The following is a 22,142-nucleotide window of genomic DNA, read 5'->3' as shown; positions in this document are numbered from 1 at the left end:
AAGAAAGCAGAGTCAAAATTGGAGGAAAATAGCCCAGCAAAAACGAAGAAATATTGTTGAACAGTAACTGCAGGCACACCATCAATCAAGTAATATAGATGCTGCTTTAAAAAGGACGAAAGAACATATTGCTAGCAAAAAAGGCAGCCAAAAATGGATCAGCGCCGTCACACAACCGCAAGCAGGGAGCAAAGAATCGTTGAAAAAACAAAATGGCGGCCGTGACGGTGAGGTAACAGAAAAAACATTAAAATAAACTTTCCGGCCTCACCCTATGAAAAAATAAAGGTATCATTCTGGAGAGTTGCAGTTCCGATTGTCAGAATGAACAAATTCGGCGATTTCAACGAAGAAATGCTGCCCGCAGAGGTCGCGTTCCCTCACGGCTCGCCGGAGCTCCCGGGAGTAGCGGCCATCTTCAAAGGCTCCGAAGCCACGCCCCCCGTGACGATTTCTTAAAATCAGGAATTAGATGGTTACGAAATTCTGTGCACCTGGCTAGTTGTCAGTTTCAACGCATTGCTGGACAATGCAAGGAAAGCCTGGGTTCCTACACCTTATCTGCTTCTACAGAGAGGCAGGCAGGCAGTGTTGCTCTGAGATCTAGAAGCACCGTCTTCCTCTGAAAGATGCCAGCGTGGGTTTTGGGAAGAGTGTAATAAAGGGGCTAGTGTATAGCTGCCTAGTTTACTAGGTCCGCGTGCATGACGAGCTGTTCTTTCCCTTTGAATTCTGGGACTTGTAGTCCTCTTGAATAATCGAATATGAATAACTCCCAGTCACGTAGTTCAAAGGAAAAAACCTGGACTGAAGAATCACATCAGGCAGACAGTGCGGTCCCCCAGCGCCACGCATGGGCACCGATCGCTGTTTAGCCAATACCAGAGCGACGAGTTCCCGCCAGTACAGCCGAGCATGAAATCGGACGTGACCGATTGATTCGGGGGCATTGATTGGGTCCGGACATTAAGCCGACCCGGGACTGGGAGAACTGTCGGCGTTGGCCACAATGAAGTGTGTACATGGTTTTTTTTTCTTCAACTAAGCACTCCGTATACCTGGCTGGGTAGGGTGCACGAAGTGGCACGCGGTCGCCCAGCTCGTCCTAATATTTGGGCACATTACAGAACAGCCTGCAGTTCACGCCAAGCCTCGCGCGCCGTCTGATTAGGACTCACTGATGCCTGAAATAATTACCCAACAGAGGCTGCAGGCGCTGTCTGATCGATGCCTGGTTTTTATAGCGACACCCGTCAATACCGGCTCCAGAATTCCTGGAATTGCGAGGCCGAAGCTTTTTTTCCTCCCTTCAAATACCATATATCTGTCTCTCGGGAAAGAAAGTCGTCATTTGTGTCGCCAGAGAGTGGCTGGGCCACACCATGCAACCGCAATAACGCCCTGCCATGCCCCGAGCGGCCTGACAGCCGTGGCATCTGTTTAGGAGGTAAGTGGCACCAGACATGCGTAGGACAGCATTGGTCGGCGGATGTTCATTTACAAAAGGAAATGGTGCGCTTTTAGACTGTATAGTCCACCCTTTCCAACATAACTGCATTCCCTATTGCAACGCACTTGGATAACATGCCCTTTTCATCTTCTTTTGTAATTTTCCTTAGTTTCATCATATGTCTGTATTTTTGTTATTTATGTTATGTTATTTTACTGTGACTTAATTTTGAAAAACAATGAAAACAATTTGAAATAAAAAAAAAAGGAAATGGTGGGTTGCGGGATCTTAGGTTTCAATTTGTAGCAAATTCTTTGAGCTTAATTGAAACTTTAATTGCTGGCTGTGTGCTAGTGACTTTACATCATATTTCCGTGTTCATCTGGGCGGTTAAAGTGCTGATGACGAGCTCATTCAAGGAGCGGAAAAAGTGTCCCAGGGAATAAAGGGGCGAAGCTTGTAGAGAGCTGGTTTGATCCTGTTGTGGAATTCCCGGTCGGTGTGAATGCACCTTCATGTGGTGCCCACCCACCGTGGGTTCAAAGGGCAAGATCCTTCTCAGATTTTCAAGATAATTACATAAGATAAATGTAAAGTCTAAAAAAAATTGTACATCTGCCCATGTAAGAGTACTCCTACGAACCTCATGTAAAGCGCTCTGATACCTCCGGGTCTAGCCAGCGCTATATAAAACACATCAAATAAATAAATAAATGGATGCAGGTTTACTACAGTTTGGAACATACTAGCATTTCCTATAGTATGCCTGGAAGCCTCTGAGTACTACTGGGAATGTCTGTAAACATTCCCCGGCTCCTATTTCCCCAGTACAGAATTTTATCTGTGCATTTCTCTTTTTTTTTCTACACAGGGGAAAAAACACCCATGGAAACCCTCCTCCCTTACATCGTCTCCACGTTTGGAGGTGATCCGTTTGCCTTTCCATCCTCGAAGGACAATTACCCCCAACCCTTTCCTGGAGTCAACCTCTAACGATTCCCAGGGTGACAAAGGGTCGGTTCCAAGTTTGTGAATGTTCACAAATGAGCACGTTTGTGGGCATTCACAAAGTTAAAATAGCCAGTGAATCCTTGTTCTGTCCACTCCTCAGGTCTTGGGTGGAACTTACTACTGGGCATTTCTCCACACTCATCCAGAAATATGCAATAGTAAATCCATTTACACATGCGAGGATTCTTTTTGTGCATCCCTGACTGGCTTAATGAAGACATTTCTGTCTGCAGCTATAACTAAATGCCTTTGAATCGTGTCAATGAATCTAAATTGAACCCATAATCCGATCTCAAGGCTTAGATGCGGTCCCCTGAAACCTAGGATGGACACCCGTGGTGTTGGGACTGCTGATGACATAACTATCGTGATGTGTCAATAACATTCCATTTTTTGCATGCCGAACAAGCGCTGCTGCCACCACCAATTGTGTTTTGTCAAGGAACGTGTAAGATCATCCATTTTCTTGTTGAAGTACATTTAGTAATGTCCTGTGGAAGTCAGTGTTGATGTCTGCCGCCCATTGTGACTAAAGCACATGCATTGTTGTTTTGCAGAAATGAACCTCTGAAAATGGGGGACTGGAACCTCCTGGGCAGCATTCTAGAAGAAGTCCACGTCCATTCAACCATCGTGGGCAAAATCTGGCTCACGATCCTCTTCATATTCAGGATGCTGGTCCTGGGCGTAGCGGCCGAGGACGTATGGGATGACGAGCAAACTGATTTTGTCTGCAACACCGAACAGCCCGGCTGCAGGAATGTCTGCTATGACAGAGCTTTTCCCATTTCGCTCATCCGCTACTGGGTGCTGCAGGTCATATTTGTGTCCTCGCCATCCCTGGTGTACATGGGCCATGCGCTTTATAGACTTCGAGCTCTCGAGAAAGAGAGACAGAGGAAGAGGGCCCATCTGCGGGCTGAGTTGGAGTTGGAACCCATCTTGGAAGAGCAAAGGCGCATAGAGAGGCAGCTCAGAAAGTTGGAAGAGCAAAAAAAACTCAACAAGGCCCCTCTAAGAGGGTCCCTACTGCGCACATATGTCTTGCATATCTTAACAAGATCTGTCTTCGAGGTTGGGTTTGTTGCTGGCCAATACGCACTGTACGGGTTCAAACTGGATGCTCTCTACAAATGTATCCGCTTCCCATGCCCAAACTCAGTGGACTGCTATGTGTCCCGGCCCACCGAGAAGACTATCTTCATGATCTTCATGCACAGCATTGCGGTAGTCTCCCTCTTCTTAAACATTCTAGAATTCTTTCACTTGGGAATAAGGAAGATACGGCAAGCACTGTATGAGAGGCCACAGAGCGAATTGACCGAAGACGACATAAGCATCTGCAAATCTAAGAAAAGCTCAATGATTCAGCATGTTTGTGTCATGGGCAACTCATCCCCACAAAAGACGATCCCTTTGTCTCCCACCAGCTACTGTCCGCCAATGGACCAAGGCGGCCTGCCCGCTTATCTGCCCCCAACGCAAGGCTTTAAAGTGATTCAGGGAACTGGTGAGCAAGGTCAGTGTGGAAATGGGCTCGGTCACGATAGAAAGCTTTTCAGTGGGGACCAGAACAACGGCAATCAACCGCAAGGGCAGCCCCACCTTCACGGCAAGCATGAACAGGGCTTAGGCCAATGCCATAGGCTCCACAACCCTCATGAACGCTACCATGGGCAGCTCAGGGAGCAGTCTATGCCTACCCTCCAAAATCGCAATCTGTCCTCCAGCAGCGAAGACTCTCACAACAAGACGCAGCAGACGAGCCTGGGCTCAAAAAGCTGCCTCAAGAGTGAACAGTCCCTCGACCAACCAAAATCGAACCCAGCCTATCCCTACAAGTCATGCTTGCACTCCAGCCATGTGGAGATCTCCTCTGCCCTGCGAAAGTACAGCCGAGTAAGCAGCTGCAAAGACTTGGAGGAAAGTCGCCGGGACTCACTGGACAGCGCACTTAATGGTCATGCCTCACGGAAAACCAGTTTCATGTCGCGAGTACTGTCGGATGGTAAGCTGGCCAGTGACCCGGAGAGCTCAGACTCTAGGAACGGCTCTGGGTCTGAAATTAAGAGGCGAGAAGAGAGTCCTCCAGGCACACCTCCGCCCGCCCCCGGACGCAGACTGTCGATGGCAAGTAAAGCTTGGCAGTCTAAGCCTAGCCCTCTTTATAGGCTCCTTGTGTAGCAGCAAAGTTGGCTTCTCCCTTTACTTTACAGTAACCACATTACAGTTGTGTGTCCCGTATATATAGTTGTGATCTAGCAGGTTGGAATGAGATGCTGCTGTAGTTGGGTTAATTGCCACAAAATCATACTCTCAAACCATATAGAAACCAATGTGTAAAGATGTCAGTCAGACTAGGAGAGTGGTGCTTTCTTAAATCAGTTACTTTGGGGCGTACAAGCAAGGCAGACCTATATTTGTAGCCATTTACCTCTTGTTTTGACAGTATGTGAGTCATTCCTTATCTCAGCTCACACACTCCTAGTCTATTTTCTTTTCCCTGCTATAAGCAGCAGGCTTGTCGGATATATTTTTGCGGGCCCCGGGATAAAATCTTTGCGCAGTGGCCCTCTCTGGTTTGTAATGCTGGGCACAAAATGTTCACTGGGGAAACAAATAAAACCAGAGCATTTGGCAATACCTTGTGTTGTTGCTGCATAAGGTATTGTATTCCATCACATCTCAGGCCTGCTTTATAAAAAAATCACATCATGAACAAATTTTTTTTACCGGCGCACACGGCCCCAAAAAGCGTGGAGCCCAGGGCCCCAAAAAGCAAGGAGCCCAGGGAAAGTAGTCCCATCTGTGCTCCCCTTCTGACTGCCCTAATAAATAAGCGCAACTGGATGCACACCAATAAAATTGTGTTTCGAAGGGGAACCAGCCTCATCCATGGCACACTGAGACATTGCTTTGGGAACAGGGAGTGGTGGAAACCTATTGCAGTGATTTTCTACATCTCACCAGTGTAGTCAACATATCAGACAGGGTGTGTTTTCTTCCCTTCCCTCTCAGCGGTTGATGGGGGCGCTTTGTACTGGTACTAGTGAGAAAGAAGGAGCTACAGATCAATACCAAATTATTGTAGTCTAGACATTGAGTGCAATTGAGGGAAACCTGGACAACTGCTCCCAGAATGCATCGGGTTAATAAACAATATCCCAGACTGGACCACGTTGTCCCTGACCACACCTAGTCATCTGGCAGTCTCACTTCATGCTTCTTCCCACCACCAAGAAGCTCTGACAAAGTCAGTCCTTTTTGAAGTTTTTTATTTTATTGTCAATAGTGTTTTTTCCACTTCAGTAAAACAAACCAAATGCATATTACATTGACAGTACTAATGGAAACTTCCATCCCACAAAAGATCAGATAAAGCACAAACATCAGCAATGTCAGATGTCCTCTACAGGACAGGCAACAACAGTGGAAACACTCCTTACACAGCACACAGAATAGCCAGAGCTTAGGCAGCAGCAGTACAAGCCACTCACATGCAGAGAAACAGCAATAGCACAGGCAGCTGCAACTGGCACACACAGAATAGGTGCAGCAGAGACAACAGCAATGAAAACTCACCCCATACACAGAATCGGTGCTACATATGCTGCAGCAGGGCAAGAGCCCTTCTCCAACACACAAGAAGGACAGCATAGGCAGTAGCCTGACAGACCACAGGGTATTCCAGGGATGCTTTTTGTCCCATATACCCAAACCTGATCCATTGACAATGTCACTGCGCGGCTTCTGGATCTCTAGTGTGTCCCCACCATCTGCCTGACATGCTCCCTGACACTAAGGTTACCAGCCAAAGGTGTGGTATCACTGCCCTGCTTTCTGGAAATAGTTGTCCTGGTTCACTTCCACTGGTCCAGTTCAACTAAGCCATCTGGAACAAGCATGATTTGTGAAATGAAAGACCAGGGCTGGAATACTGCGCCCTTAAAGAAATGTAGCCACTGTGGGGGTAAACCAATTGCTACATTGTATCTATTGTTTAATCATCTGTGATTTTAAAGAAAGACACAGGGAGTGGATCCGTTAACCTGGGGAGTGTGAAGCTGAATTTGTAAAACATTTTTTTGCAACATTTGGGAACTTTAAGAAAATCTTACCAACTTTGAGAAAGTTGCATAGTTTTACACTTGGCTACATTTACATGAAATCATGATCTTTATGACAATGTATGTTGCAAAAGGTAAACTTGCAGAGAAAAATTATGCATTCATTTGAAATTGTGAAAAGAGAAACTCAACAAAAAGTAAATCTTGCACAGAAAAAGTATGCATGCATTTTCCAATTTGGGTGGCTTGAATCAGAGTGAAAATATTGTGATAATGCAGTAAAAGGACCTCACAATGGGTAGAAAAACGTGGCAAAGTTAAACCGAGAAACCTCATAAAAGTTGTAAAGGGCGGAAATCAGGAAACTTGCAAAATGTCTCTGTCAGAAAAAAAACTTTGCACACCTTACTCTAAATGTGCATCCTGAGGCTGTCTTATTCATGAAGAAAATAATTTACAGTACGGTACCTGTATCCACTGTCAAGAAAACAAACATATTATGTCTTCCTCATTTAGGCTATTATAATGTTTAATACCAGAAGTACTGCAGTTAGGTTAAATCATTTTTATTAGTTTAATTAATTAGACCTTAGTTCAATAGTGACAGGCATATAATACAGATCATAAATGATGTGCACTACATATACAGTGATTTGCTTTAAAAAGGTACACAGATAATTATAATAAATAGATCAAAATCTGGGTTAAAAAGGAGAAATACCCAGATAACTATAATTTACAGATTAACAGTGTTATAAATATATCTAATATGACATGCATCCAAAAGCATTCAAGCATATTCCAACTACTGTATATTTCATACATATCTTAGGTCTACAATAAAACTATAACACCAATCCCCCACCCACAGTTACCCCTAATCAAGAAAAGCAGTCATAAATATAGTGTCAAATTATTCTGCATGCACAAGTATATCACATGGTGTGAGAATTACCCCAATGATAGTTCTTATCTATTTAATGTATTCCATGGGATATCCTCAATTAGGCTATCCCATGGAATACATTAAATGGATAAGAATCCCCTAGAGAGGACCCTTGACCATGGGGTCCCATTTCCACCTACTTATGATGGCTGAGAACCAACTTCGGGCTTTGTCTTATGAACACTTAGGCAGTTTCACGCATTTTAGTTGAGCACTGCTACTATCATTGGGGAAATCCTCACACCATCATACCCCCGGCCGGCATTAGTCTACCAGTCCACCCCGGGTTCTGGACTTACCTCACCAGACACGCCCTGGTGAGTGTAGTATGCAAGAGTAACCCACCCACCTTTCTTTTGGGGCGTCCTTGAACCTTTTCGAATACACTCTGGGCATTTAGCCACAAATTGACCCATTTTGTTCAACCTTGTCAACTCTCTAATTATAGCCATCACTCTGTTGTCTAACTGTTCTCACTATTGTGGTATCAGTTTCCCGGGCGATTACACATTCTAAGATAGCCGCAGGATTTGCCCACACCCCGCCTACCTCCTCTAAGGGGCGTCATGGTATCCCATGGTTTCACTAGGTATCCACATACCCTCCTTCCTGGGTGTTACGTACATTTACGTGACTCCGCCCGCCTCATTTGGTCATTAGTCACCTGTTATTCAACCAACATGGCGGCCTCGCGGTGCTTCGTTAAGAGGGTTGGCGCTCCAGTTCACCAACCTGTGCCGCTCTGTCGCCCCGCCCTCCCGCTGCCAGCAGCCAAGAGCATAACTGAGCCAAGAGGAAGATGGTCAGTACCTCCCGGTCCAGGCAGCGTTTGGGTAGGTCCACTGACGATCTTGCGGTGAGTGCACGTAAGTACTGACTCCTTTCGGAGTACATGCGTTATGGCTTCCCTTACTTTCACCTAAGAGGTGAATGTGTGCCTGTTGAATCACGAGGCAACGGACACACCTGGAACTACCATGATGGGATTGACACTGGTGTGACAAAGTAATTTGGATGACACGACTGCCTTGACCCCACTATGCACATATACCGGGTGCTTTTATTTAAGCACAGTGCTTTGCGACACTGGGGGTAAGGGGGCCGCACTGTATCCTATGGGGTGTATGTCACACATATGGCATACCATTGGGGTTCCATGGTGTCCCCTGCTTTTGACTCGTCGTTTAGCTAGACTACCACCTTGAGATAAGTGTGTTGTGAATCTTCCATAACTATTCTAGGTGCTTGCACCACACTACCAGGTGCAATCCCACTCCCTGTGTAACATTTACACCACATTGACCCCTACCTTTCTTAGGACACTGTATAACAAGGAGTCTTTACCTGCCAGGAGTCGATAATATGAGTCACAAACCCAACTAGGGTGAGTCCTCTATTTTTCAGCTGCCACTTTACTACAGGCCTTAACACCCATTGTTTTTAACTAATTATTTCTGTTCCCCACTTCACGCAGGAGCATGCCACGACTGCATGACGCATGTCCTTTGACACCATGAATGTTTCACTATTGTGGCATCATGTGCACAGTGTATGGCGAAACCTTGCAGGGGATGCATACTATGAATTGAACAGGGTCCTTTTTTATCTAATCATTGTTTTTTGTTTTATTAGGTTAGCTCACCATATTTACAGGAACCACATTTAGGGTGCTGTTTGTGGTCTATCACTGTTCCCTAACTAGACAACCACAACCAGTGTAGATAGACTGTTTTTAGGTCCTGAAGAATTGCCGTCAAACTGACACTATGGCATGAAACATGTCAACCACTTTATAGAGCGCGTTATCTTGTAGCATTACAACAGGAGTGTGCCATATCTATTTTTTAATCAGGTTAGGAGCCATTTTCATTAGAATTGTCTTGATTGGACTTCTACTTCCTGTTTTAATCCTTGCCAGTGTAGTGACCCACATTCCACACATCTACACCTTTAGGTCCCAATTAGGTCTAGTGAGCATGTGTCCATCAGCTTTTCCCTTTTTTACAAAAAAATCCCTATGCAGGCTAAGAGCTGACCGAACCCCCCAGCCCTGGCCTGCAATGTTTGGGGGTCTGAAGAGACCTCCCATTCATGACACCTGCAGATTCATATTTGCAAGCAGTCCTGTATTTACAAGCAGTCCTGGGCGTCAAGGGCATAAGCCTTGTGTTCTCGGGACCGCCTGCCAATCACTTTCACAGGTTGCAAGCAACACCCTTTCCCAACTTGTCACCTGTGACATGTTGGGAAAGGGTGTTGCTTGCAGTCTGTGAAGTATTGCAGGCATGTAAATCGAGGACACAGAGTCATGAGACTCTGTGTCCTCGAGACACATGTACACTGTAAACAGATACACTGTGCATGCTCTAGCATGCGTAGAGTATCGTTTTTTTGATAAGTATATACATAGGAGGTCGAGAGGGCATGCTTGGCACTCTCAAGCCTACTATCCTAGACTGGACCAGCAGCAGCACACCCTGTTGCGGGTCAATGCGCAGGATTTGCAGGTGTGTAGGGCCAGGGGGATGGAGGCGTTACATCACGCCTGCCAGCCTATGGTTCGTTTTGACTGTTTTTGAAACAATAAAAACAAACCGCAGGCTGGCACAGCAAGGCGCACACCCGGAGCTCATGCATTTAAAAGGGATCCCTTTGTGTGCTTTTATCATGCGGGGTGTTTTACTTTAGTACACCGGTTTATATCACTATATTGAGAGGCATTTATTAAAACTGTTAATAAATGTCTCCCAATATAGAGAAATTAACTGATGTACTAAAGTGAAATGCTCCCACAAGTCAAAAACATACAAAAAGCACCCCACCTCTTTCAAATTCCACCAGCCACCACTGCAGGATGATAAATGCCTGGTTGATGGCTGGAGATGCAGCCAGTGTGGCTTTAGGATACAGTGCTGGGTGGGCAGCTGCAGTTTGCTACAGATGCCTTTTAACCCATTGATGTTTCAGAATTCCTTATGTTCCCAGCCGATAATAACAAGCATTGGCATAGCCAATAGGTCTCGCTTTTGGGACCTTAGAAGTGTTTAGTTTTCCAGCACAATATCCTTGGTGCAAAAACATCAACTGTTGCATGGCTAAACACTTATAAGGTCCCAAAGGCGAGACCTATTGGCTATGGGAACCAGAAGAATGCCAAATATCTGCAGCATAGCATCACACTACTGTGCTCTGTGTCTCATGGCATAATAAATGCAGCTCAGTGGTCCTCACAGACAGCACGGAAACCCTTACCACATAGGATCAATACAAAGAAAACATTTCCAACCACACACCAAACATGGTGTGTATGCTGCCCCAGTGCCCCGCAGTGCCCCGTAAGCGCTGCGACCCATAAATAACAGGATAACTGAACCTCAGTGGTCATCAGGGATGACATGTAAACAATTCCCACATAGAATGACACCAATGACAACATACTTCCAAGCACACAACCTGCACTGTGTAGTGTTACTCATGTAGGCAAGCTCACCAAAACCCCACTTAGGGGTAGTAAGCCCTACATAAATGCTGCACTACAAGTTAGTAGAGAGTGGCTCATAGGACGGGGAATGGCACTGACACGGGAGAGTCATGCATCACAAAGATGGAGAGGCATCATTAAAAACAATGGCAGAGGATTGCAACATGGTAACTGGTAGGGGGAAAAGTACAAGAAATTGATAGGGAGAGGACTATAGCACTGTAAATGCATGTAGCATGGAAAATGTAAACAGAAATGAAAACGGGAGTGAAGGGGGAAGAATACAACACAGTAAATAACAAAGGCACTGTTTACGTACTTGGAGTAGAAATGGATGTGGAGATGTGAAAGGGACCCGACAGGAAGTGACGGGAAAGGTATGTGACATTTAATGGGGAGTGAATTTAGATACAAAAAGCAGAAGAGAAATGACAAACTTGAAATTGTGTAAAAGTGCACAACTCAAATAAAGAAAAGTGCACGGAACATGAACGCAACGAGAAACACGGGGGGCGCTGAAACGCACGGGTAGGCGAGAGGCACAATGGGGAGAAAGAAAACAGCAGGGCAAAATGGTGTTAATGGTTTAGACAAGGAGTATGATGCGTGGTTAAACACAAAGAACCACATCAGAAACAAAGGTATAATAACTGAGTGGGGGATGTGAAGGAAAAGTCGTTCTGCGCGACGGTAAACACGCGAGCGGCAAAAGTGAAAGTAATTCAGGGTCCAGATGGCGCCTCGGGCGAGCGGCAAAAGTGAAAGTAATTCAGGGTCCAGATGGCGCCTCGGGCGCTGAAAGCTGCCGGCTGCGCGTGCTTGTGCGCGTAACAGCAAGCTGGTGGCCGGCTGCCTCTGGGTAGCACTTCCAAAATTCGCTGGCTCAGGCGAGACCTAAAAATGTCAAGACAACGCAAGTGATTAATGGATCTGAGTTCTGTTTAGTGGCAGTTTTGGCTCATCCTCAAGAGGGGTAGATGGTTAATATGCCTCCTGCAAAACCCCACGTGTGCCATGCAGATCATAGAGTTGTATTTTATATAGATAGCTCGGTGGGTTGCCGCTTTTGTCACAGAGATAATTTTTGTGTTAGCTGCAGCTCACAAGTTACACTCCTCATATAGGATAGTGAGCTGTGAGCGAGCATCCAAACAGCTGCATGCAAACTGGAGGGCATAGATTTAGAACCTTATAGTTTTCTGCCACAATCTTTAGTTAGTCTAAGGTTAATTAAAAAAGGGTATCTTTAGATAGTAATGAATTCTTATCTATAAAGAAATTCTGAAAAGGCACTTTCGAAAGCCAATACATCTTGGTACTCCTTTGGACACACAGTTAAAACACGCAATTGAATTCTTGCCTAAAGACCAGATTGGACTTTAATTCCTAAATGGCTAATGCAATGTTTGCCCTCTTGATGGAAGCGCTTAAGTGGCAGCACCTCTTCCAGACAAGAGGGTGTTATTTACCACCTTATGCACAGAAGGGTGGATATTAGTTACACCTCTGTGCCTGTATATACCGGTTCCCGTAACACACAGATCTTGCTTTAAGCTTCACGTGCTGGTCTTTAGTGTAAAACATATGTGTGCACAATTATCTTTAGTAATCTGAAGTCACGAGATCCTTTCTCTGCCAAGACCCCCATTAATCAACGACATGCATGCATATCCTGTTTCTACCAGTCAGAAGGAGCATCAGGCAGTTTATCTGTGTCTGTTGAGCTGAAAAACTCAACTTTGAGAGGCTCCGGTGTGTCTGAAAACAGTTTCTGAGATCAGTGAGGAAGGAAGTAATAGACTTTATTGTTTGGTTAAAAACCATTACAATTTAAAAACTTGTTTAATTCATTCATAAAAAGGACAGTTGAGTAAAAACCCTCAATAGCATTGTAGACAGATAATGGTCAACTTAGGAAACACAATCGATTTGTTTAAAGAAAAAAACACTGGTTAAAAAGAAATACAGAACTTGTAAGTTACTTAAAACCTTCAAATACATTGTGGGCAGATAATGTTCAGCTGGGAGGCCAGGAAGGGATCGGCTAGTATTAGTAGTCTATGGTTCTGTTGTTGAGCCGACAGGCTGAATGCCGCCCTGCTGGGGTAGGGGAGATTTGGCGGCACTGGTGTCTCCCAACCGTTTTGACGCCTTGTTGACAAGTTTGGTAAGCCCAATGTTCAGCTTGAGGTCAGTGATTCACGTTTGATCAGATCCTGTGCTGGTCCGACTCCTAAAAATAAACAAAATACTTGATTATACACCTTTCTTGAGCCCACACAAGCTGAGCTTTCATGTGGCCGCATGGCTACAGCTGCTGACCATGCAGTGCTCAATTAGAAAATAAATAAATGCCAGAGCTCTCGATAGGAGGCCATTACAGTTTGGACCAACCACAGCCCCTCCCAGTGCTGCCAATGTCATACCAATACAACTACTGACCATCATGCTCTTACATAATCATACAAGTGTGACCATTAGGACTATTCCGTGCCCCCAAAGATATAAGAATGGCTTGGGCAGCAAATTGTAGTTCTTTTTAATACATATATAGTTAACAGACAACTGTTGTTGTGCTCATCTCGTATTTAGACAGACAGCACCACCATGTGGAGGGCTGTCATAAGTGCTGGTGTTGAAAATTAAGTGCCTGTGCTGAGCACCGGAAACTACTGGCTCAAATTAAGCAGCATGTGTGATGGGGGACCAGGTTTGAATCCCGGCCTCTGCTCATCATGTGGCAAACCTCCTGACACCGCAAGTGTCTCTTGTCTCGAGAAGGGTTTTTCCGCTGAATCTACATTTTATTTTGGAGTTTTACATAGCACAAACCTTGCTCAATGACATAAGTTATGTCCCGGACAAGGTTCGCGCCATGTAAAACTGCCCATAATTCTCAATAAGTGTTTATTAAAATTTGTTTTCATATGCATCATTGACGTGTTCTGAGGGAGAGCACCGTCACTGGCAGGGAATGGCAGATGTATTGGCTCTGGCTGAAAGTAGACAGTCAAGTGCCCAGGGGTACATAATTCTTCGATCATTCACCTGCTGAGACTAGATCACCCAAAGTCAGAAACCAGATTATGTGAATTATCTTCCCACCGCAGGTCAATGTTTCCAGAAGATAAATAATGACCAGTAGCTACATAGTGCACGTTTTTTGTAAAATGCAAAACAAAATATTGTTCCATTTAGATTAAGCTACCAATGAAAAACAACAAATCTATGGATGCAATAACAAGGAAAACTAAAGATAAAGAAAAAACGAACTATAGAGAAAATCTGACAGAGATTCTCAAACCATACAGATCCGTCTTGCTTTGCTTAGTATCTGATGGGTGTGTGGTGGGTTGTGCATAGATGCATATTAAAACATTGGAATGTTGGGAGCTCCATTGAAAACAGTGGAGTGCTCTGGGCTTTTAATGCCTGGTAGAAGCCTGTAGCTCCAACATTCCAATGCTTGACTTTGTTCACAGCTGTTGATGTGAACAAGGCCTATCAGAGCCCGAGAGGATTTAAGACCCCTCGGGCTCTGAGAGGCATTTGTTTTCTCTAATTAGAACATTCTGCCCTCTAGGGGTGGAATGTTCTAATATCCTTAGAGCCCTCCGTAGTGGGCTTTACTGGCCATTAAAGACCCACTCCCTTGTTAAAGGCCCTCGCCTTCGGCTCATGCCTTTAATGCTGGAGCGGGCCTTTAATGACCAGTAGCGCCCGCTACGTCGGACTCTAAGGCTATAATAGACGTATTAGCATATATATCTTCTACTTTGTACTGAAAAAATTTTGAAATTTTACTGGTATGTTTGACAGGTGGTTGCATATATCAGCATTGAGTGGAGACGTGATTTGCGGACATCACCATGATCTTTACTAAAAAAAAAAAAAAAAAGCAGTTTTGTAGTGTCTCTCTTTTGTCATGGTTTGAAAATGCTGTAAAGACAATAACAAACAATCCTGAAAGACAAAAAAGTTATACAAATAAAATATTGGTACAGTGCACACTGGTTACGATGGACACTTATGCACTTGAGTACACCCACACAGGCTGGAGAGTAGCGTTAACACTCCTAGAGGACATAGAAACATATTTTGGAACGAGTAACTGCAAGGACATTGCAGAAGTCTAAAACCCTGAGACCTTTTAGCTGGAATTCATCAACCAAGGCAAGTTACGTGATGTTAAAGGAGCTATGTCCATCCAGTCTGGAGAGGGGACTTCATATGAAATCTGATCTTGACAGTGATTTTGGTAATTTCAATCCATCCTGCTTGTGAGAAATGCTTTTCAGGAAATGTAACTCCTTGCCCCGGTTGATTATCTTGTTGAGTCTCTTACCGTCTCCCATATTCAATGGTTAAACTCGCCTATAGTTGCACTGTGGCCATGGCTCTTGTGCGCTTTGCACTGAACCTGTATCACGGTTGATGTTTAATTGGAGAAATGTGTAGTTGTTTGCAATTTCTCTTGTCTACTGTAGCCATACTGCACTGTACTCAATAAACAATTAATCAAATTACAACTAAATTGGCTGAATTTGTTCATTGAAGCATAAACAGAATCTTATAATTTCTGTTAACTCAGATATTCATAGATTGTAAAAGTGAATAATCAAGAGACACATCATATTAACTAGTATTCCCATGGCCATACCCTAATGTTTATATTGATGTATTCTTTTGCTGCCTTTTACCACTGACTTTTGAAAAAACATTAGAAGTTAAATCACGGAGGGCTTGCCTTAAAATGGCTGACGCCCTTCCTGAAGAGACAGTGCTGGTTTGTTATTATGTTGTAGGAAGTGGTATACCCAGAGTATAAGCACTTACCATCCCTCTCTCTTCAGCCCACCCATTTAGCCCATCCGGCAGAGGATTCGAACAGTATGCAGATGTCAAAGAGAGACGATGGATAATGGGATCAAGGCTGAATGATGCAAATGGACATCAAGAAAAATAAAATAACAGTTGTGTTGTGTCTTCTGAGCAGAAACATTAAATTTCACATACACCAGTGTGCTGTTGGGCGGCATTAGAAGTTTATTAGAAGTTTATTGGCAAGATAGGATCCACAGATTTATTCATCAGTAAGGCTACAACTTATGTATCACATGGTCAAAATGCATCCTCAACAGAGGTCATTCACTCGTTCAACTGGGCGGATCTGTCCCAGGCTCTTGCGGCTTGATATTGATGTCTATTAGGTATATCAGGTCTCTGTTCTCAATCAATGACAGGTAAATTGTTCTTCAACCACTTGGCCCATCTGCCTCAGTGTTTGAAACTCTCTACCTCTTTGGGGGACACAAAAAGCTCTCACTGTGGCAGATGTTGAAGACCCAAAAAATCACTGCTTATATTTTAAGTGTTCTTCAGCAAAGGGGACAAATCGCTCTCAATGTGAAAGATCTCCCATGCTTCCTACAAAGGAGCGAGAATCCTATTGCACAGATGCAACAGACAACAGATGCATAAATAGGCCAACCCACCTCTAGAAAATCCATCATCCTCCAGAAAGGTGTACATGTGACAGATGTATAAATTAGATTTTTTTAAATCGTTTTGCATATTGTCACTGTTTCTATAAATTTCTCCTTTGGATAACAGTTGTCTTGCTTTTGCTGTGGTGCGGTGTACCTCTACCTTTAGTTACCTCTTCTGACTGTGTGCTTTTAAGTGTTTCCAGCGAATGTTTAGATACGTATAAGTGGGAACCTAGTGGTGATCGCTAGATGAGCTATTGGAGGCCATATTTGGGAGGACAGAGGTCATAGTTAATTTCCTGCCTGTGTTCCATGTACTTCCCATTCAGCATAGCACAGCTGCACCTGACTTAGAGCCAAATTTAGTTCTTGGCAGACATGTTACTCTATCACAACGGTGACAGATATCCCTTCCGCCAAAATATAAATCTCATAGGATATAGATATAATGGGATTTATATTTCAGCGTCTGAAATGAGCTTAGAAACACTGCTATCAGGCCTATAATTCAGTCTAGGAGAACCTTTCAGCCCAACAGACCAATACCAGGATGAGACCCGGATCCATCTTCCTGACTTCCCCATCCTACTCTTATTGGCCTTGTGGTTAGTCACCTCTTGGGCAAGATTGAGTGGGAATGCATAGTTGGGATACACATTGCTCCTGCAAGACATTGATTCAGACCATCAGGCTTATGACTGCATCTCCACTGTTCACATATGGCCAGAAGTAGATATGTTTGTGCCATCGGTCTGCTGATAATGCCTTAAACTGTCTCAGTATTAACAAACTTGTTGAGCCTTACCAAACCATGCCTCCAATATGCACCTGCTAGAATGCATCTGGTAGCTTTACGTGATAAAGGAGAAGAGCAGGTCAAATTAGTTTTCACCCAACTGGTGGTTATGGATTTCCTTAGGGAAGGCCTTTGGATGATTCCACCATTCAGAGTAACAGCCCTGAGAGTGAAATGTAGAACATCCACGTTTGATATCAGCACTCGTTTGAACCACTGCATTTGTGGGATCCAAATATGTCACCTGGAGACAGCGTTTCTTGTCACCAAGACATCAGACAAGAGAATCAGAAATATCCAGGCATTTGCTTGGGTTAATAGTACACTATGTTTAACTCAATTAAATGGCTCTATGGAGTCAGATATGGTTATGGATGGAATGGTACAATGGACAGTCTAAAGAAGGATAAGCAATAGATATGTTGGCTACCTCTAGGTCATCATAATTCACAATGATGTGAGTACAAAAAGTCTGTGGGACGAAACATGTGTCGGCTTCCTTTTCTTTTCATGTTGTACCATAAAAAACGAAGATTTTGGAGAAATTCGAAGAATAAAAACAGCTCTTGATCACCCTTATATCTGATTAGCTGAGAGATCATGTACACTGGACTTTTACATGTGCTTCTGTACTTTTTTCCACGATTGCTTTGATGGTCAGCTTTGGTTTTCTGGGGCTCACAGTTGGGCCTGTAAATTGAGTATCCTAGGGCAGAGCTCTTCAAACTAGGGGGGTGGGCCTTCTTGGAGGGCCTGAAATGACCACAGCTGGCTCCAGGCACTTACCAAGAGCAGTATCATGCAGAAAACAGTGCTGTGTATTTGGAAATGAGTGGCGGTGAGACACTCTGTAGTGGGCCATCATAAATCTTTTGTCACTCATATCCTGTCTCAGAGTAGGTGTCAAAGGAGGGGACTTGAAATAACCCTTACAGTCCTTACTCTCCATTTCTCCTAAAGGATCACTTTGTGGATACTTTTAAACTTTAGAGAGCTCAGGCTGACCATAGCATGTAGGCAATTATGAATTCTTAAAATGGATAACTGAGCATTACTGAAATGCTTAAACAATTAAATATGTTTAGAGTTTCCAATATTATAGAAAACATTTGAAAAATGTTTGTCATCCTTGTGGGAAGGCAATAGAATTTTTACATGACGGTGGCGCTGCATTAAAACGTTTGAAGACCACTATGCTAGGGACAGGTTAGTTGGTGGGTGCCGGGGAATGATGATCGACTCGTTTCGTGGTCGTGTGTCTAGCATTACGCTAAGTCAGAATGGTTTGGATGTTGGAGTAGCAAGACGAAGAAGATACTCTTCATGTAACCAAGAAGTTCGAGTGGACTTTTTATCTTGCGCATTATATATGACAGCTGAGCTGTTTGCTTTTCTCTCTTCAGAATGTTTTCTTAGTTTATCTAGTTGTTTCTGATAGCTAGTTTCTAGGTAGTTGTGCAGGTATTAAAGTTCATAAGCAAAATGTAACGATTAGCTTTTTTTTTGTTTTCTACTGCATTCTGTGTTTCTTGGTGTGTGGGGAGGCACGTGCCTTCTGTCCCTGCGTGATAAGTACGTTTTTTAATTAATGATATTTTATTAGCACTTTTGCATGTACGTGGGGTACATTAATTTTGTATAATTCATATTTGATTTTCATTTTTCGAGCATACAGGATTTGAGTATGAAGAAAATTATACTTTGATGGTTTTAGATTTTATGAGTGTTCAAGTTGGGAGCAATGTCTATATAGATATCGTTTGTTTATTTTAATCTAACTCTAGATGGTATTCAGATTAGGAAAGGTAATTGTGCCTTAGGGTCTGTTCTATTGTAATGGCTTAATGGGCAGCATGTATTTTTTCTGCTGTATGAGACGTCATGAGTGCTCTGCGAAGACCAGTGCTCCAAGCACAGTCATGAGTTCTCTTTGGGTGTGTGAGTTCTTAGTTTGGGAAAGACCAAGGCTTCTCTGTTGTTTAGAGGGCACATTTACTATTATTTCATGCAATGCAGAGCAGCAAAGGCACTTGCTGTGTTGTGTGGAAGGGAGAGAGAAGAAATACTCCATATTCACAAAGATATAGAGCATTTCTGCTCTCTTCTTGTGCAGGTGCACTGTGCGCTGTGCTGCACCAATGCAGGCACCCTTGCACCATAGTGCAAGAGTGCCTGAATTACAGACGGAAGGGACACCTTCCTGCACAAAAACAATCCCCTGAGGAATATTCCTCTTTCCATGTGTGCTGCTGAATTTTTCCTAGTTATGCCTCCGTCAGGTAGGTGCACAATCTTTCGACAAACCCAGGTTTATAAGTCTTTCTAAATCTGGGATCTTGTCCGAATACATGTGTGAATGCATGGGAACGCCCATGCTCCACGGATGTAACGCCTACCCAACGCAAAGAAACACAAGGCAGTGCTATGCATTGCGTTGCTTTGTATTTACTAAAACAAAGGCACGCAAAGTGGCATTCGGTGGCTTAGTAAATGGCAAAAATGTATTTGCAATGGGACTGCGCCACAAAAAATGACGCAACACCAATGCAAAGTCATAGGAAATTTGGGCCTTCGTTTTTTGTTTGAAAGTTGGATGGAAAGGGTGAGGTTTATGAATTCATGATTAAGCCAATTTCATTTCAAGGTAGAGTTTTGCTGGTCCACGTTGACTGAGGCATTACATCTAGTGACTCCATACTTTAGCTTTTGTGAGATGGAACATGTCCTGGCACATACCAATTTCTCATTGACTGTGTCTTGTGACTTTTTGCTTGTTTATGTGTTTCTGCTATGTGGATGTAGGACTTTTAAGGTGGAGATCCTTACTCTCTGACTGATATGTATGTATGAATGTGTAGGTGAAAAGGGGCACTACATGCCAACGATTAGCGCTTGAGTCCGATTTGGGAGGGGGTGGCTAGGGAGATATGCATAAATGGCATGCGTGCTCAGTACGGTCATTTTTGCCTTGCTGCCAGACATTTGGATAGTTTTTCAAAAGTGTGATTGGGAGGGAAGAAGGTGATGTGTTTGACTACCTCCTGCCAACTGCGGGAACATTCGCAAGTGAGCTGAATGAGTCACATCTAGCTCTTATTTTTCCCTTGCGTGTGTTGTACAAGAGTGTGATTACTACTTTCTTATCTCATTGGAGGTCTTTACTGTACCTCTGTACTGTGAAGCAGGAAAGACCTGTAGTGTTGACAGCTGATTTTCTGTTGTGCATTATTTGAGGAATATTGCGTGCAGAAAGAAGTGGTTGTGCTGTCAGTGTTAAGTGCTCAGCGTATGTTCTGGATACTATATATAGTATGTACTATATATGCTATTTATGTCACCTATGCTGTGTGTGGTGACTGCAGCAATTATATAAGCAGGTTGTGCTAAGTGTCAGGTTTACTGATTGTGAAGTGTTCTGAGTGTTAGATGTGCTGAAAGTGGCAAGTGTTTGTTGTGACAAATATTAAGTGTGGGTGATTGGGACCAAAGGGGTACTGTTTAAAAAAAGGAACAATAGAAAATATAACTCTGACACAATAAAACCAAAGGGTTGAATTTGCACTTTTATATCTACTATTCAATATAGTAACCAAATGCCATCATTATGTGGATACTTTATCTCGTTTGGACTTTTTTGACAAGCAGTTCAGCTTGTTTTGAGATTGGGAGTTGCCAACACTAATCCCTTTCTGTCACACAGGTAAGAAGGGAAGAGGGAGGAAAATCAAAATGGATGATTTTTAGGAAACCTGGTACATTTTTGCTCAGCGTTAAGGTAAACTACACTAACTTTTTAAGATCGTTTTATGTCAAAAAGTAAATTATTCTGTTCTTTTAGATAAATGCAATGCCCCATTCTATTTTTTTTTTTACAAACTGTTTGTCAATTAGAGTTTTATTCAAATGTTGCATAATAATTAAATAATCTTTTTTTTTCTTCTTAATGTCTTGCAGAGTATGATTCTAGAACTATCTTCCATAATGAAAAAGTAAGTTTCAGCATTAAGGATGAAACAAAGGAATGAACACAGCTGCAACTCCATAGGGAAAGCCTGACTCTGCTGCGTAAACCCTATGCGCCCTCTAATTATACGGGCACCTATGAGAACAAGGCCAAATGCCCTTAGAAACAGAAAGCTTTCTGTGTCTCGCTGCATACTGGGCCAGTTCTGTTCTGGAAGATGCTCTGTATGAAATTTACAGCTAATTACTACCCATGTTTACTAGACAAATAACATGTAGTGATGCACCGCTTAAACTTTTCAGAAGACTGCAACTCGTTATGCATTGAAGAGCCAGAAATAGGCTCTATACACTACAAGAATGTAGGATAGTCATAATGGACTATAAGCGTGCGAACAAATCCCCTTCCACATAATTTACCAGTGTGTCCAGCCTTTAGTTCATTATTGGTAGCCATTGTGTGAAGCAGAACACACGTCTTTTGAAGATGTATGGTTCATTGTTGCTGGTTCAACTCTGATAGCTCGGTTTCAATTGTGAAACGTTCAAGTACATTACAACAAATGCTACAGGACCTTTGTGAAGTAGTTTCCTGCTTTTTGGTTTCCCTCAACAACCTATTCTTTTCCTGCTCATGTTCAATAAAATGCACTTTACTCTAGCTAACATATGTGGGATGCTAGTTTACTTGTTGATGTTTTCTACTGTGTTGCTGATATCTACTACCAGTAGTTTATGCTCAAAATAAGAAAAAAGGTTTCCTGCATTATTTTGCTTAAAATGCTTTATTATTATAAATACAAGCATACAGCAAGTGAGATGTATGCCGTTGAGAACACGGATTTCTTATTCTTGTCTAGTGTATAACCTGATTATGGTTCGGATATATACAATTTTCTTCAGAAAAGACCTTTAAGGGTTGACTCACTTGGTGAGAGT

The 22,142-nt window shown here is 43.3% G+C and overlaps 1 protein-coding gene across 2 annotated transcripts; it reads left to right on the top strand.

Annotated features, from left to right (window-relative positions):
• Nucleotides 1-857: 857 nt before the first annotated feature.
• On the top strand, nucleotides 858-21,812 carry GJA10 (gap junction protein alpha 10). 2 transcript variants are annotated; one of them, XM_085609226.1, is made up of 3 exons: nucleotides 858-1,447; nucleotides 3,019-4,591; nucleotides 21,195-21,812. In XM_085609226.1, exons 2-3 carry the CDS (start codon nucleotides 3,035-3,037, stop codon nucleotides 21,231-21,233), a joined length of 1,596 nt encoding a protein of 531 aa, XP_085465352.1. In that variant the 5' UTR covers nucleotides 858-1,447; nucleotides 3,019-3,034; the 3' UTR covers nucleotides 21,234-21,812. The 2 variants fall into 2 exon arrangements, with proteins under 2 accessions (XP_085465352.1, XP_085465351.1); XM_085609225.1 differs by lacking the exon at nucleotides 21,195-21,812 and having other exon boundaries at nucleotides 3,019-4,695.
• The last annotated feature ends 330 nt before the right edge of the window (nucleotides 21,813-22,142 follow it).

This window comes from Triturus cristatus, chromosome 6, assembly GCF_964204655.1.
Source record: "Triturus cristatus chromosome 6, aTriCri1.1, whole genome shotgun sequence".
In the NCBI taxonomy this organism is placed as follows: domain Eukaryota; kingdom Metazoa; phylum Chordata; class Amphibia; order Caudata; family Salamandridae; genus Triturus; species Triturus cristatus.
Note: the sequence above shows the minus strand (reverse complement) of the source record. Positions and strands in the feature narration are given on the sequence as shown.

Excerpts from the sequence above, each read along its gene's own strand:
- GJA10 (XM_085609225.1), top strand. The coding sequence starts at position 3,035 with ATGGGGGACTGGAACCTCCTGGGCAGCATTCTAGAAGAAGTCCACGTC.